This window comes from Carettochelys insculpta, chromosome 12 (genome assembly GCF_033958435.1).
Source record: "Carettochelys insculpta isolate YL-2023 chromosome 12, ASM3395843v1, whole genome shotgun sequence".
NCBI lineage: Eukaryota > Metazoa > Chordata > Testudines > Carettochelyidae > Carettochelys > Carettochelys insculpta.
In genome coordinates, this window is record NC_134148.1 from 9707753 (window position 1) to 9725557 (window position 17805).

Genomic DNA, 17805 nt, shown 5'->3' on the forward strand with positions numbered 1-17805 from the left:
TTCCCCTGTGTAAAAAGAGGATAAGCTCCCATTACCTCACAGGTTTTATGAAGATGAAGTAATTGTTTCTGAATTATTCATACCCTAGAGATGAGCACTACGGAAAAGCCCATGAGGAAATTAATAATTCTGTTTTCAGAGTTGGGTTTTAATAGTGCTCAGTAAATGAGCCATAGGCCCACACTTTGAATAATGAGGATAGAAGAAAATATTGTTTAACTGCTTATTAACTGAGCACTGCCAATTCAGTGCACTGAAAAAGGTGGCATCCTGTGGAAAAAGTAGTATTCAGTTGTACAGTAAACCCTCAATTTAACATATTAATGGGGGGAAGGTGTCCATTACTGCTGACAGTCCATGAAATTCAAATCTGCAGGACTGGAAGCATCTTACAAGATGCATGAGGGAGTGCTCTGTCCAAAACCACTCTGATGGCTCTGGAGGCTTCTCTGTCTCCAGCGGCTCCAGGGCCACTGCAGCAGCAGCCCCAGCAGCTACAGTGGTGGTGGTGGCTCTGGTGGCTTTGGTGAGTCACCGGCATTTATTTAGGGGGGGCCTTTGAAATTGAAGGTTTACTGTATAAGCAAAGTATCATAGTGCTTATACACGAGGAGCCCAAATTAAAGCTACACAGGCAACCCTATTTAAACTTCCTGACTTCTGAATGTTGGAGTTTGCAATCTTAATGTTCTTTTAACATAGAATTATAATTAGAATAATAAAATACTAGAGATGGAAGAGACCTCAGGAGGTCATTGAGTCCAGCCCCCTGGGCAAAGCAGGATCAACCCTAACTAAATTATCCCAGCCAGGACTTTTGTCAAGACAGGACTGAAAAACCTCAAGGGATGGAGATTCTGCCTCCTCTCTAGGTAACACGTTCCATTGTGTCGTCACCCTCCTCAGAAAATAGATTTCCCTAATATCCAACCTGGATTTCCCACACTGTAACTTGATACCATTGTTCCTAGTTCTGCTATCTGTCACTTCTGAGAACAGCCTCTCTCCATTTTACTTACAACCCCATTTCAGGAAGTTGAGGGCTCCTATCAAATCACCTCTCTCTCTTCTGTTCTTCAAACTAGATAAACCCAAATCCCTCAGCCTCTCTGCCTAGGTCCGTGTGCTCCAGCTCGCTAATTATTTTGGTTGCCCTCTGCTGCATCCTCTCCAATGCATCAACCTCTTTTCTAGACTATTTAGCTCTAAGGGATTTCTGCTTGTAGAGGGCTTATGGTGTCAGATGCTTAAGAGGTAGTAAGTAAGGTCTATGCTATTATAAAAGACTGGGCCCTCGGGGCTGGAGCTGCTGGTGGAACTCTGTGCTCTGGTCAGCTCCTGGCCCCAGGGGTGCCAGGATTCCCCTTTCCCTGGCTGGGTTCCCGGGGCTGGGGCTGTCAGGGTTCCCCCAGCCCCAACTGCATCCCTGGTGCTGGAGCTGCTGACAGCTCTGCGCCCCAGCTGTCTCCCTCTGTGCCCCAGCTGTCTCCTGGCTCCAGGGCTGCCAAGGTTCCCCTGTGTCCCTGGGACTGGAGCTGATGGCTTCTGGCCCCAGGGCTGCTTGTGGAACTCCATGCCCCTGCTGGCTCCCAGCCCCACGGCTGCTGAGCTTCCCCTGGCCCTGGCTAGGTCCTTGTGGCTGCTGGGGTTCCCCCAGTCCTGACTACATCCCTGGGGCTGGAGTGGCCAGTGGAGCTCTGTGCCCCAACTGGCTCCCAGTCCCAGGGCTACCGGGCTTCCCCTGGCCTGGTGCCTGGCCCTGGAGCTCTCTCCAGCCCTGGCTGGGTCCGTGGGTTTGGGGCTGCTGAGCTTTCCCCAGCTCCAGCTCCAGCCCTGAGGATCTGGCTGCCAGTAAGCTCCCGGCTCGGTAACTGATGCAAAGGGGGGTGGGCATTGCTGGTCTTTATAACCATAAATGTAAAATACAGATAAAATCGGTTTCTGAATCTGATCAGAATTGAGTTTTTTTCTGTGCAGGTTGAACCCCCCAATCCAACACACTCTTGTCTGGCAACATCTGTAATCCAGAATGATTTTAGTTAGCTGGACAATCACATCATGGGTGTGGCCAACTTTCCCGTGATCACATAACGTTTGTTTATAGCTATCATTCCTGGCTCTTGGTGTTCTTTGCTGTTATTTAGCTATAATTAACCCTAAATGTCTTCTAAGAGCCCAGTAAGCAGTGGAAGCATTAGTGATGCGCTAGAGAATCATGACCTCCTATGGTCTGGTCTGGCAGATTCTCCCATTCGGCACTGGTCAGGTCACAAGGGTGCCAGGCAAGAGAGGTTCAAACTGTACTATAATCGTTAATGAGTGCTAAGCAAAATATTGATTTGAGAGGAAATCTAGAAATATTTAAAATGTGGACCTAATGTAGTTGAGGAATGGGAAGGGTAATATCAAAATTATGATAATGTTTTATTTATTTGTGTTGGCCATATTGTGGTTTCCAAACTGTTGTATGTGTGCCTTGCATAAAGATTGCTTTATTAATTACTTCTTGTAGTACCCTATTAGGTATGGAATTATTGCTAATCCCGTAGTACAGAAGGTGAACTGAGGCACAGAGATCAAGGGATTTTTTTCTAACATTTCAAAGGAAGTCTGTGGCAGTGCTGGGAACCCATACTTGCTGTGTCCTCTAGGCCTCTAGATCCGTGTCTTAAATAGAAGACCTCCTCACTTCTTCAGCTATGCAGCACAATTGTAGTTGTTCTTTGGGTAGAGCTTAAACATATGGTTAACATCTGCCTGACAGTAAGGGGTTGTGGTAATATCTGCATGTGCTCTGAGCAAAAACTGATTGGAAGAAATGAACATTCAAAGCTAAATAGTCTTTCCTTCTTATGCTAACAGTTCCTGCAGCCTCCCTTTTTTTTATTTTTGGTAGAGTCCTGCTTTTTTGAAAGAATGTACTGTAATGAACCCTGAGTTACATAATCAATGGCTGGGATTTCATAACAGGATAAGGTTTTTTTATATATATAATGAGCCAGTAGCTCCTTTTTGGACTTGCACATATTTTGTGTAATTATATATAGTTTAAAATATTATTTAAAAGAAAATAAATTACCTTGGTTTGCTGTTGTAGCTTTGTAAACCTAAACTCCAGTGGCACTGTATTGCTTTTCATAAATTTCAGTAATAGAGGTGTGTGCACGGGGGGGGGGGGATGGAATTCTGTGTTAAATTTAACTACATATTATGAATGAATTCAGACAGCTGCTCTTTACTCTTAATTTGTAGTGCAGTAGTACATACACTCATCCCTCACTATACGAGCACATTTGGTCTCCAACTTTCTGCTCGGAGGCAAAAACTTGTAAGAGGGACACTAAATTACCATTAAATACACGTTAAAGTCTCTGATTGGTTCCTAGTGCTCCTAACTCTGCAAAGGAATGGCAGTATGTGGTGCTGCTTTTGAAAGGTAAGTGAACCTTGGCTTTTGGCAGCGGGGTGGGGTTTTGGAGAGAGTTAAAGGCTGGCGGCAGTTTGGGGACATGAGTGGAAGGGAGATTTAAAACCTGGTGGCAGCTTGGGTCCATGGGGCAGGTGGGGGTGGAGGGGGTTAAGGCTGCAGCAGGTTGGATGTGTGGGGCTGGCGAGGGGGTCAGGCTGTGGCTGGTTGGGGCCATGGAGCCAGCGGGGTGGGTCAGGCTGCAGTGGGTTCAGTGTGTGGGGCTGACAGGGAGGTTAGGATGCGGTGGGTTGGGGCTGCAGAGCCGGTGGGGGGCGGGGTCAGGCTATGGAGGTGTGTGGTGGGTTCGGTGTGTGGGGCCAGCAGGGGGGTCAGGTTGCAGTGGTTTGAGGGTGTGGTGCCAGCGGGGGGTTCAGGCTGTAGCGGTTTGGGTGTGCAGGGCTGGTGTCGGGGAGGAGAGGTCAGGCTACAGCTGGTTGTGGCCATGGGGATGGGGGTAAGGCTCCTATTAGCGGGAGCAGTTCACGCATCTAGTGAACCAAGGTAGGCATATGTGCTCCTTATTTTAGCGAGTACTCGTAAGTAAAGTACTCATTTAACCAGGGACGAGTGTACTTAATTTTAATCCCTCAAGGAATGAGCAAAAAAGTCCTGGTGCGTTTAGAAACTGAATACCAACTATGATGATACTTACCCTCACGGGGAATATTTGAAAAACATTTTCGAGTACACTTTGCTTATTGCTTTCCTTACCTCATACTCTTTCTAAAGGAAAGTTAGAGTTCTGAAGCCCTTTGAACCTGAAATCCTCCAGCCCCAGTAGAAGAAAGGCCTGGGCGGTGGAAAGGTTGCCTTTTGTGGAAAGAAGATAGCTCAGTCCTTTGCTTCTATACTGAGAATTCCTAGAGAGATGTCACTGAGTTTTGTGGTCTGGATTCTTTTTCACCCGGATCTTCTTGGAGATGCCGTATTAATTCCCATACAGCTTGTAGATGTCCCCAAGGACTGGAGCTTGATCTGAACCAGTGACTTAAAAAAATCAGGCTTGTTGTCCCATGTGGATTGTGTAGTCCTACATATACAGAATAGCTGGAAAAAGATTATTGAATATGTATTAGTATCTTGTGGTATCAATCTCACTAGCCACTATTTGGCCAGTTGAGTGTGTCTGGCTGGCTTGACAATAAAAATATTTTCAGAATAATGTGGCTAGTTCACTATAATAGTAACTGTAGTGATTACTGCTTTAGAACTCTTTGGGCACCATGATAATCAAATGCAAGCCAAATTTGCAAATCAGATGATCCTTTTTGTGAGTGATTGCATTGTGGTTTAAAAAACTCTATCAAAACAATCCATATTAGACTGCTTAATTGAACCAGATTATTTGTAATTATGGGCATTGTGCTATGTGTAATGTATTTGATCATTTAGCCCAGGTGGCAAATTTCCTGTAACACTTTAGGAACCATTGGGTCAAGTCAGCAAAGAGCCTCCATAGTGAGGCATCTTTGTGGTGAAATACACATGGTAAGTCAACTACTTTTCCTTAAACTGGAGGCAAGCAGCTCTCAGGAAAGGGTGAATGTGAGACCTCTGTTCTTAAAGACTGGAGATTAAATATATTTTTATTTGACAAGTGAAGTGAGCCTTAAATACAACGATGTTACATTTAAAGGAGCCTTGACATGCAATGTTGAAATCTGGATCTGAACTGGACAGGTATATTGATATGTATTGTTGGCTTAGGCCTCTGTGATTACTTTGCTGCTACCGCATAAAATCATATCAAAAATCGGTTGGATTTCCTAGAGAACTGTCAGATTGGACCCCAAAGATTGCCTTTGCAAGTCCTTTGCAAATAGATCATTAAAATGCTGCCAATCAGAGAGTCTTTCGTCAACATCTGTGTAACTGCAATACATTTAGCTTTTGCATGACCCCAAGTTTTATGTTAGTTCAGTATGTGATACAATAATACACAGCGGTTTTTGACCTTTACATTCCCTGTTGCTTAACACATAGTCGTTTACCTTTAAATTTAAAATAAAGAACTATTTTAATAAATACAACAAAAACAAGACCCCCATTCCCCAAGAAAAAATGAAAACAAATGTTTAATTGCCAAAACACCTGGATGATAACATATCCAGTGGGGTCTCCTATATTTTGGTCATTTGGCTCACAATACTTTCTACTGCAGCCCAGCCACTCTTGAATAGGTTATGATCAGTGCTTAACGCTGATAGTAGGTATTAAAGAACATGACTACTTGGGGTTGTTTTTGTTTTTTTTTTTAATTTTGTTTGCAGTTTGTTTAGCATTGGTTTTGTTAATTGTAAGTTCTGTTTTAACAAAGACTATTTATTGATGTGTTTTGAAAGAGTATGTTTGCGTGATTTCCATAAGTTGTGCATGTTGATTCAGCTCAAAAAGTACTTTTAAAAATTATACAAACACACGAAAAAAGAGAGAGAATGGCATCATTTCTTTTTTTTTTTTTTAATTCCACAGAAATTCAGTGTCTTCCTTAAGATATGGGAAAGGAAACAGTGAAAATCGTAAGAGTGTGTTTTATACCAATGAAGAGTGGGAGATGTTAGATCCAACCCCAAAGGACATAGAGGAGTCAATGGCACTGGAAGAAAGACGAAAGCACACATCAGAAGGAAACAAAGGTACCAGAAGAGTCTCTTTCTATTCATATACCACACACTATTAACTGTCTCTTCAGGAACTATAACAACAATTGAGTCATTTCTTTGCAAACCAAATGTTTGTGAATGGTTTGTCTGTATTACTGCATATTACGGTGTATGTTGCAAAGGTATGTGAGAGATCTTCTATACAGTAAACACTTGAGATACACTAGGGATGTGTTCCTGCAACCCCCGCATAACTCAAATTTTCGTGCAGGTTGAGGGTGAGATGGGACCCAGGCTGCAGCCTGGTTCCCAGCTCCCCTGGGCTTGCAGGAGCCAGGAAACTGACCACTCCCAAATTGTCAGAAAGCCAGGAACCAAAGGGCAGCCCAGTTCCATCTCCCCGCAGCTTGCCACTTGCAGGACCCAGGAAGCTAACCAGCTGGTCAGTTTTCCAGGTCCTACAAGTGGTGGGGAGCTGGGAATCAGGCGGCAGCCTGGCTCCCAGCTCCTGTCTGCTTGCAGAGCTGGGAAACTAACCAGGGCTGCTTCCCTGCTCAGTTTCCCAGCTCTGCAAGTGGAGGGGAACCAGGCTGCCACCTGGTTCCCAGCTCTCTACCACTCTGGAGATGAGGAAACTGCTCCAGTCAGGGTGACAATCTGATTTGCAGCTGCTGCCCCTGACAGGAGCTGTTTTCTGTCAAGGGCAGCAGTTGCGTTAACCTGAGACATACACAATCAAGTGGTGCGTATCTTGAGGGCTTACTGTATTTGACTTCCTGGGTGTATGTATCTTTGTTTTGTTGTTTAAATACAGGGCTACAAGATGGAAGAAGAGTCAGGATATTTTATTATAATCGTATCTAGAGCTAGCTGCTCATGGTTGCCACTGACTTCAGACTCCAGAGGTGTCGCACTTCTTTCAAAGTGGAGAAACAGCATCCTGGTTGTTGCTACTTGAGGAGGGAGTGGGATAAAATGTGGGAAATACAGCTGTGTTTTCATTAATTCTTTATAGTCATAAATTTTTGGAGCATCCCTCATGAAAATTTGCAAAACTCTTTAGCACTTTATGGTTGCCATGAAGCAGTAGTTAATGTAGTAGAGAGCATCCTTCTGTCTAAACAAAGGCACTCATCCTTGCAGTCTGCTCTGTTCAGGAAGACCTTCACAGTCACTTGTAATGTAAATGATGCTGTACATTTGTGGCTGCATATTTGGCTCTGATTTTAAGGCCTATCCCATGAAAGCTCATCACCTAATAAATAATGTTAATGTTTAAGATGCTACAGGATTGCTTTTTTGTTTCATTTTTGTAGTGAGTGTATAAAACTCTGTTTAATTCAGAAAATGTATTATTTCTTCAGTCTCTCATTCGTGATCTGTCAGATGTCAAAGACGTAAAAGGAAGCAACTTGGAAAATGAGTCATACTCAACAATGATATGTTTGGTTTCTTTTAGCTTCAGTAAAATCTTATTTTAATAACAAGGGCAGACATTATTCTATAAAGAGCTATTGTATGCACTGAAACCTATTTATTAAAAGATGTGAACTAGAATACATTTGTGTTTTTTACAGGAGTGACTAGTTCAGCCTTTCCGTTTGATTTTGGCCGTATTCCATACAAAGCCAAACGCCCATTAAAAGAGATGATTGGTTCAAACAAAAATCGGAATAGCAGTGACTCATCTCCAGTTGAATGGCATTCTGGCAATTTCAGCAAACTAGGTTCTGAAATGCAACTGAAGTTTCAAAGTCAACAAGAAGAGCTAGAAGGGCTAAAGAAAGATTTATCAAGCCAAAAGGTAATTCAAACAAGAACATCTTTGGACAGATCTGATAATGCTGAGAGTAAATCCATCCCCTAACTATTTCATTTCATTGATAGTTTATTATCTGATAACAAAAACTGAAGCCAAATACACCTCTGCATTTGAAAAATCTCAAAAGAGTACCAAGAGACAGAAAAGTCATTTGGTTTGCATGTAGTTCAGTAATTGCTCTTCTAGCTTTTATATTGTCCCTTTTTTACCCATTGAAACTAGCTTTCCAAATTGTGTCTGCAAATATTAGATAATTCACCACCTTTCTCTTTTATTCTCCTCAAAAGGACTCCTGGGCTGCATCTATACTAGCAAGTTCTTTTGAAAGATTGTTTCAAAAGATCCTGTGGAGCCCCTACACACACAAAGCGTTCTTTCAAAAGTGAATCGAAAGAATTTGGCGCTCCTTTTGAAATCATGCTTACTTTCCCATTTCAGGAAGAGCTCCCCCTTTCAAAAGCTTCTTTCAAAAGAAAACATTTGTAAATGCTCCGCAGCCCCTGTTCTTTTGAAAGAACAGGGGGCTGTGTGGACACGCATTGGAAATAGCAGATCACTCTTTTGATCTGCTTTTGTGTGTATGGATGGACTCTTTCGGAAGAGATCTTCTGGAGTGGCTTCTTTTAAAAGATCTCTGTAGTGTAGATGTAGCCTTGATGTCTGAGATACATCTCTTTCCTAATTGCATTTGAGAGAACCAAGATTTTAATGCCTAATTTGGATTCAGTTTGTATCATCAACAGGGTTGATAAAGCATCATGCAAGGCTTAGACCAGCAGCTTTAACTTTTGATCCACACGCTACGTAGGTACTTACATACTCCATATTATTATAGTAAATGAAAGTCTCAAGTACATCAGAAACAAGTAAAAACAACTCTGTTTCTTCTCAGCTTTATTCAATTATAAGGCACATTGTTCTGAATTTTCCTGTGTGACCTTACTGAGGGGAAAGCTAAGTCAATTAAATGAGTTCCACATTTACTCATGGAAAGCAGTCAGTCACTCTCTCTGAGGAGTGAGTTACCTATTCTAAATCCATCTGTTTTTGAGAATTCTTATTTCTACACTCATGAGTCTTTTCCCAGTTGGTTAATAGTTTCATTGGTACGGTAGAGTGTAGATACTTCTTTCATAGCCAAGAATTACTATAAAAAAGGAGTGTGGCGCTAGTAAAGCAGAGAGCTTTGAATATCAGGACGGATGTGTTGATCTGTGTTCTTTGGGAAAGCACCAAAATGAAGCATTCCCCAATACCTATATGCTTAAAAAATCCTTTGTATTTTATAGCAGTTGAATTTTTTTTTAGTGTAGATTCTTTCTGCTGTATCTGGTTTTATTCCAGGAAACAAAATAACTCAGCAGCATCTTCACAGTTATCAGGAAGCCCTAGTTCAAACTAGACATACGTGCATGGTGATTCTTCAAATCACTGAACTTCCTGATTCATCTCCCCGGGAGAGAAAACTGGTCTTATCCCCAGGCTCGGTTTTAGGGAGGAGCTCCATTCCTTTATCCTAGAAATATAAACTGTTACATCTTATTGAAATTTATAGCCTATTCGGGTTTCCTGTTAATGAGCTCAGTTCCATCTTTCATCTGCTTAGCTGGCCACAGCTGTATCTGCTTTCTGCAAACTGACATAAACTATCTTAATGTGTGCATCAGTTAACAGTGTGTTAGGTTTCTGTTATTTGCTTCAATGTCCTCCAAAAGCCCACCTTCTTTTAGTCCATTTGTACTCGTTAATGTAATATTTCAAGTCATTTTTTTTTCTTTTACCTAATTATGTTCTTAGGCTGGAATGTCTGTTTTTTTTTGTCCACCCTCACTTTTTATTGTATTCTTTTCAGGAACTTGTGAGACTTTTACAACAGACAGTCCGGTCTTCCCAGTACGATAAATATTTTGTGAGCCGCCTTTGTGATGGGGTTCCAAAAGACAAATTAGAGCTACTACACCAAAAAGATGATCAGATTTTGGGTCTTAACAATCACCTTGAAAAGCTAAATCTGGAAAAAGAGAGCCTTCAGCAGGAAGTAAAGACTCTGAAATGCAAAGTTGGAGAAGTCCATGAACAGCTGGATATGTTAATGGAAACAATTCAAGCCAAAGATGAAGTGATCATGAAACTCTCTCATCAACTCAGTGAATGTGAGGACAATCCATCCCCCCAAAGTGGATCAGTAAATTCTTCCATGTCATTCTCTTTTAACAAGGAACTACAGGAGCTGGACAGACTAAAAGTAAGAACAGTGTCTCTCTCCCTTGGGGGTAGAGGAAGCCCTTGTTCTTTATAATGCTTCACAACAGGCTGTTGTGTAGGAGTTCTCTAGAACCTGCAGCATTGCTCCAGAATACACTCACCCATGAGATTTTTTTTCCTTTCCCAGTGCAGCTTGGGATCTATGGTTTGCTATTTGCATGACAATATAGTCAATAGCTCCTAAATTTTTGTGCTAATCCTCTCTGCTGTACTACACTCTATCAAGTTTTCAGTAATACAGGAATTAGTAGGGAGGTAATCAGGAACACAGGAAAAAAAGTTGGGGGCAGAGAGAAAAGAAAAATTTAAGGGGAGAGTCAAACACAACAAATGATAAAAATAAGTGAGTGAAAGGAATAAGGAGGTAAAAAAAAAAAAAAAAAAAGACCAATGTAAAATGATGGAAAAGTTTGTTTTTCCAATGAGCCAGTCCATAGGAGGGGCTGAGAGTCCTCACAAGATCCTGTGTTTAGGTCACCTGGTACAGAGGGCCGTCATCAATTTAATATTTTTTAACGTGGAGGGAGAAGGGAGGCTTTCCAGCAAACAAGGCCTGTCCTGCCTTGTGTGCAACCGGTTTAATATGGGAGCCTCTAATGGTGTGGCTGACAAGCCTGAGAACATCCCCATTTACTATCTGAGAGGTCTGCTGGAGACAAGTGAAATTGAGCATTAAGAAGGATTTGTCCCAGTCTGGAAACTTTCCAGTCTATGAAAGATGATTAGAACTACTGTTAGGGTAAGGTATTACATGTAACAAGTTTCTTAGTATATTAACCTTAGCTGACATGTTTTTGCTTTATTTTATTTTGGTTAATACTTATAAAAAGTAGGATTTAAGTGGCTATTCTTAATAAAATTGTGTGTGTTTATAAACCCAGTGCAAATATTGCTATCAGGGTTGAGGAGGAAGCTGTGCATATATTTTTATGTGATCAAAGGGGCAAACAGCATGAGTTTACCCTATATAAAACATAAGATGGGTTTATTTGGGGTTCAGGTCCCACTCGGACAGTGCACCTGGGTGCTGAAGTAAGTCCTTTTAACTGAGGCTGCATCCACACTACCAGATAAATTCAAATTTAAGGCAGTTAGCTCAATATTACGACAAGTCTGTCTTCATTATAAATATACTTATCTCAATTTAGGAAGCACTAATATCGATATCTAACATCGTTGAAACTAGCTGGGGGTAGCATCAAGTTCAAATTTAAAAACTTGAATGAAGGCCAGTGTGGAAGCACCATGTCTTAAAATTGAATTCATTAGCCTCCAGAAGTGCCCATATGTATCTCACAAAACTACATGGTTACCTGCCATTTATGACTGCTTCCAACTCTGTTGCTCTCTTGGGCTACGTCTACACGTGAAGCCTACATCGAAGTAGCTTATTTCGATGTAGCAACATCGAAATATAGGCTATTTCGATGAATAACATCTACACGTCCTCCAGGGCTGGCAACGTCGATGTTCAACTTCGACGTTGCGCAGCACCACATCGAAATAGGCGCTGCAAGGGAACGTCTACACGCCAAAGTAGCACACATCGAAATAAGGGTGCCAGGCACAGCTGCAGACAGGGTCACAGGGCGGACTCAACAGCAAGCCGCTCCCTTAAAGGGCCCCTCCCAGACACAGTTGCACTAAACAACACAAGATCCACAGAGCCGACAACTGGTTGCAGACCCTGTGCCTGCAGCATGGATCCCCAGCTGCAGCAGCAGCAGCCAGAAGCCCTGGGCTAAGGGCTGCTGCCCACGGTGACCATAGAGCCCCACAGGGGCTGGAGAGAGAGCGTCTCTCAACCCCTCAGCTGATGGCCGCCATGGCGGACCCCGCTATTTCAAAGTTGTGGGACGCGCAATGACTACACGGTCCCTACTTCGACGTTGAACGTCGAAGTAGGGCGCTATCCCCATCTCCTGATGAGGATAGCAACTTCGACGTCTCGCCGCCTAACGTCGAAGTTAACTTAGAAATAGCGCCCAACACGTGTAGCCGTGACGGGCGCTATTTTGAAGTTAGTGCCGCTACTTTGAAGTAGTGTGCACGTGTAGACATGGCTTTGGTGTGCAGGAAGTAGGTCACAGGAAGCCCATGAACTTGAATTCATCATCAGCAACCCCTGGAAATATAAGATGCACCCAGAAGCTAAAATTTCTTTTACCCATCGCATTGCATCGCATCGGAAACCATCTCTTGCAATCATGAGTGCTAAGGGTAATGATATGACTAGTAGTTCTCAAGGTTGCAAGAGAGCTCTAGCATGGAGCCAGCAGGAGATTCTAGATCTTCTTGCAGTTTGGGGAGAGGAGTCAGTGGCAACCAGACTTCAGGCGTCCAAGAGAAATGCGTGCCTATATGATAAGATGTCACAGATGATGATTGCCAGAGGTCTCTCCCAGGACTTTATGCAATGCCGGGTGAAAGTGAAAGAACTCCAGTAGGCTTATCACAAAGTCCAGGGAGCCAGCCTCTCTAAAAACATGCTGCTATTATGAACAGCTGCATGTGCTTCTTGGAGAGGACCTGACCACATTGCCCACTCTTCATTTTGACAATTGTGGAGGCCCTGGTCTGGAGTCCCAGGTGAGCTGAAAGGAGCTGGGAGGCCATTCCCCACAGCTTGGAGCTCTTCCCCGTAGTCATGGAACTAGTCCCCTCTACACTGGTCCCTGAGCCCCTGTGGCCCAGCTGTTTTGGTGAGTATTATCTTTCTGAATGCTGGGTGGGTTGTGGCTGGGTGTGGGTATAGGTATAGATTTTCTATGGAACCACGCCCATCAGAACAGCGTGTTAATGTTTCTGCGGACAGAATGCTTATCTCTTTTGGAGATCTCCTTGAAGGCCTCATCCAGGCCCCGCTGGAATTTTTTTTTTTTTTTTTTTTTTTTTTGCATCAGATTTTTGGGCAGGCCTGACTTAGTGTAGCTTCCACAGTAGGGCACCTTGCCATGCCAGGCAACCAGATAGCAATCTGGTATCATGGTGCAACGCTGCATTTTTGCAAAATTTCCAGGGTTGTGGTCACACAGGATGAGCAGCTCTTCTTTTTTGCTCTCTGTTATTTTTAGTGGGGTGATATCTTCTTTGCAACCTAAAGGAGCATGGGAATTTGGATTGCATTTCTTTGCAGTGCTCCCTGCCCTTTTATATTTATCTTGAGCACATTGCCGCACCATGTGGCTGGTGGGCGCTCTATCTTACACACACATACACACATCCTGCGCATGGCTAGCAGGCTCTCCAGCCCTTCTCCTCTCCCACACCCCACCCCCCGCATTTCATTTCACTTTATAGGGATCCCTCCCTATCCAACCATCCCAGTGGCTGGAATTGAATCCCTCTCAACCCTTCCCCCTCACTATTCAGCTGTGAACCTTGCTACCACAAACCAGCATGTCCAGCACAGGTGGGTTTGCCCTCCTTTTCGTAGCCTTTTCTTCCCTGCTTAGGGCTCCTCCTGGGACCCCCAAGAGAGTATTTTTCCCGTGGCCTGGTAGACAGCTGGAAAAGTTCCCTCCCCCAGCATTTCTTTTCACTTTTCAGGAATCCCTCCCCACCCTGCCATCCATGTGGCTGGAATTGAGCGACTTTCCACCCTTCCCCCTCTCCATGTGGCTGCTGGGCTCTGCAGAACCTGCTCCTTGTGGAAGATTGCTGAAAACAATTTTTCCCCTGCTTCAGGACACTGTTCTGATTCCCCACTGTGCACCCCTCCTTGCCCCTCGTAAAGCGGACAGTTGCTTACCATGTCCAAAAGGAAGTGGTCTGGATAAATGATGGCTTGTGCAATGCATGCATTGAATCCCACCCTTAAGACTTGAGCAGTCTTGCAAAAAAAAGTTTCACTGATAGTAGAGACCCATTCATTCCATGGGTAAGTGCTTTGTGTGAATTGTATCTAAATTTTTACCTTCAATTTTCATCAGGGCTCCCCAGCGTGGCGGGAGACAGGGCCAGGAAGAGCAAAAGGTCCAAGCAGCATCTTATCTTGCATCATGTGGAGCGGGCCCAAGCTGAAACCGTTGAAAGCAAAATGGACACAGCGCAGTGGCAGCAGACTGCAGCATGGTTGCGGCAGAATATGCTTGAGTTCCAGAGAGCACGATCGGCACACCTGAGGAAGGACGCAGCAAAGCTAATAACGGCAGTGAACAATCAAACGGAGGTCCTGGCCTCCATCCTGGAGATGCAGAGGGACTCCCAACACAGCACTGTGGGCTCTGCTCACTGGTACCCGAACTCCCCTGAATACATGTCACCCAGCCCCTGAATGCAGGGAGGCAGGGCAAAGACAGCCTGCCACTCTAGCCCCAATGGCCACTGCAAAAGACTGTTCTACCACTCTTGACAATGCTTATTTTCCCTGCCACTTAACCTTCTCCCCTTCCCCCCCCCAAATAAACTTATTCTTTATAACAACCTCGGTGTGATTTTTTTTGGTACCCATGTGTGTTGGGGTGTACAAATCATTGTGGGGATTTGCAGGGGACAGGCAAGGTCCCCAGAGGACTCACAGCAGAGGGACTCAGGCAGGGGTGGAGGGGAATGGGGCTGATACCACAGCTGCCTGATGCTACACCAAGGTCCGCAGAGGACTCGCAGCACAGGGACCTGGGTGGTGTTGGAGGAGGCCAGGGCTGATAGCACAGCTGCCCGGCGCTACGCCAAGGTCTTCAGAGTACTCACAGCAGAGGAGACTGGGCGGGGGTGGAAGGAGGCTGATAACAGCTGCTTGGTACTGTTTTGGAAAATAACCCTCCCTCTACTTCCATTCTTTTTCCTGCGACTTAACCTCTTCCCACCAAGTAATAGCATTATTTCTGTGAAAACCACAGTCTGATTTATTGGTTCACATTTGGTGGGGAGCACAAATCATTTTGGGGAGTTGTGGGTGTATGAAACAGAAATATAGGGCTATCAGGTGTCTGGCAGATCATTCATGAAGCTATGTTTTAAAGCCTCCCTGATTGTTGCAGCCTCAGCATGGTCATTGGAGACTGGCCTTGTAGGTGTCTGCAAATAAGCCCTACTCATGGCCTCAGATTCAGAATTCCAGACATTGATAAAAGTCTCCCACGTGGATTCACAATTTTATGCAAAATACAGCAAGCTGAAATCACAAGGGGGGCATTAATTTCTAAAAGGTCCAAATGGGTCAATAGGCACCTGAACCTCTCTTTTAAATGGCCAAAGGCATGTTCCACTACCATTCTGCACTTGCTGAGTCTGACATTGAAGTTGTCCTGGCTGTGGTCCAGGGCTACTGTGTTGGGTTTCATGAGGCAAGGGAGCAGAAGATAAGCAGGGTCACCAAATATTATGATAGGCATCTCTGCATTGTCAGTATTGATTTTTTTTTTTCCAGTCTGGGGGAAAAGGTCCCCTCCAGCAACTCTCTGTACAGCCCAGAATTTCTGAAGATACTTGTATCATGAACCTTCACCAACCATCCCACCTTGACTTTGGTAGGTCACAAAGGTTGTTTCATCAACTCCTGCAACACCATCGAGAAGTACCCCTTTTCTGTTCTGTATTCTCAGAGACCAGGTGGCCTGGGGCCATGATAGGGATGTGCATGCCATCTATTGCCCCACCTCACTTGAGAAACCCCATGGCAGCAGAGCCATTCACTATGGCCCGTACATCTTCCAGGATCACGGTCTTCCTCAGGAGATGCTGACAGAGTGCCCTGGCTACCAGCACCACCATGGCCCCTGCTGTAGATCTGCCCACACTGAATTAACTTGCCACTGACTGGTAATTGTCGGGCATTGCAATCGTCCATAGACCAATTGCCATTTGCTTCTGAACCGTTAAAGTAGGCCTCATTCTTGTGTTGCTGCACTGCAGGGCAGGGACCAGCACATCACAAAGTTCCATAAAAGTGGACTTATGCATTCAAAGGTTCTGCAGCCACTGCTGGTCATCCCAGAACTCCAGAGCAATATGGTGCCACACTCTGTGCTGGTCTCAGGAGTCCAAAACTGCTGCTCCACTCTCAGCAATGCATCCAGGGCAGCCAGCATTTGAGAGTTGTTGGACTGCAGTTGAGCGATTTCCTCTTCAGAACCTTCATCATCATCATCATCATCATCCTTTACCATCATCTCCCTTTACAGTTGAAAGAAAAAGTGCACAGCAGTCCATGAAGTTGCCCTAACTGTGTGTGCAATGACTTGAAGCATTTGAGGGTTCATGATTGTGCAAGCACTGTGCTGGCAAAAATGGTGTGATCTCCCATTCGTATTTGCACAGTTAGTGGGTGCTCTTAATTCTGGGACAGTGCTTTGCAGTCTGGGATAGTGACATCAAACACCCACAAGCAGCCACAGCAAATTTTTTTACACAAAACTCATTGGTACAAAACCCCCAGAAAGCAACAGGACTAAGGCACTGTGTGATAGGTACCCACAACACACGGCTCCAACATTCGAGCTTGGATAGGGCAATGGGGATGCAGTAACTCAATACGGAGAAATGGTGGGTTGAATTTCCCAAAGCTTTGAGGACACCTAAATTTGAATTCATAAGAACGAGGTTAAAAAATCGAATTTATCTGGTGGTATAGACGTAGTCTGAGCCTTCCCAGAGCTTAACTGATCTCAGTGGCTGTTACATTGCTGAGGGCTATGACAACCTGTCTGTGCCAGTGCTGGAGGAGACTGAATGCCTGATGTACCAGGACAGAGGGCTGAAGGGAGTCCAGGAAGGCAGGCAGTTTGGTTCAGTGGTATTTCAGAACATCAGGTGACAGTCACAAGGAGATTTCTGTGGCCAAACCCACCACACCTGTTCCTGCAAATTTGTACTAGACATGTAAGTTTGGCTTTTTTGTGTAAGATTAGAAAAGAATATTACCTGGTTTAGTCGTGACATTTAACTGATGAGGTCTAATAGCAAGAAAAGGAGGGTGAAGTAATATATTTTATAGCACCAGCTTCCATTGGAGAGACATACGAGCTCTCAAGCTACATGGAACTCTTCTATAGGTTAGCTTTCGAGCTAATAATGCCTGTTTGTCCTAAATTCTACTGTATATTGTCAAGTAGAAGTTTGTGTCTATATATGGTAAACTTCAATTTTTATTTTTATAAACAGGACAGTCTTCAGGGTTATAAGACCCAGAATAAATTTTTAAATAAGGAGATTTTGGAACTTTCTGCTCTAAGAAGAAATGCAGAGACAAGGGAGAGAGATTTGATGGCAAAGGTCAGATTAAACTAAGTTTGCTATACTTGAAGGGTTCCACTTCTGCTTGAAAATGTCTGAAATGGATATTGGAGAAATGTTTAAACACCCAGAATTGAACAGCTCCTCATATCCATTTTCTCTTATAAAAGTTGTATTTCTCAACTGTCGTTGAAAGTGGCACACAGTAACGCAGGCAAGGCTTGTCCCTCACATGTGCTCTTTGTGTTCCATCATGTTGTTGCAGTTTCATTTGTAAATCTGCCCAAGAAACTCTACTATACATTACACATGGAACTGTTTAAATAAGTTTTATATGGTTGATGATGGATGCCACTGTGCTTGTTATGATTTATTTAATTTTGCTGCATGTATGTTTTCTTAAAAATTTGTAAGACTTGACATTATCAGTGAATTAAAAAGTGTGCAGTCTAAATGTTTTAGTACAGGCA

The 17805-nt window shown here is 43.9% G+C and overlaps 1 protein-coding gene across 2 annotated transcripts in view; it reads left to right on the top strand.

Annotated features, from left to right (window-relative positions):
• Window positions 1-17805, top strand: part of TBC1D2B (TBC1 domain family member 2B) — an 81429-nt gene that overhangs the window by 31482 nt on the left and 32142 nt on the right. For both annotated transcript variants that reach the window (XM_075006870.1, XM_075006868.1), the window contains exons 4-7: window positions 5942-6105; window positions 7650-7876; window positions 9747-10139; window positions 17264-17374. In XM_075006870.1, the coding sequence (XP_074862971.1) occupies window positions 5942-6105; window positions 7650-7876; window positions 9747-10139; window positions 17264-17374 (895 nt within the window). The remainder of the gene's footprint in view (window positions 1-5941; window positions 6106-7649; window positions 7877-9746; window positions 10140-17263; window positions 17375-17805) is intronic.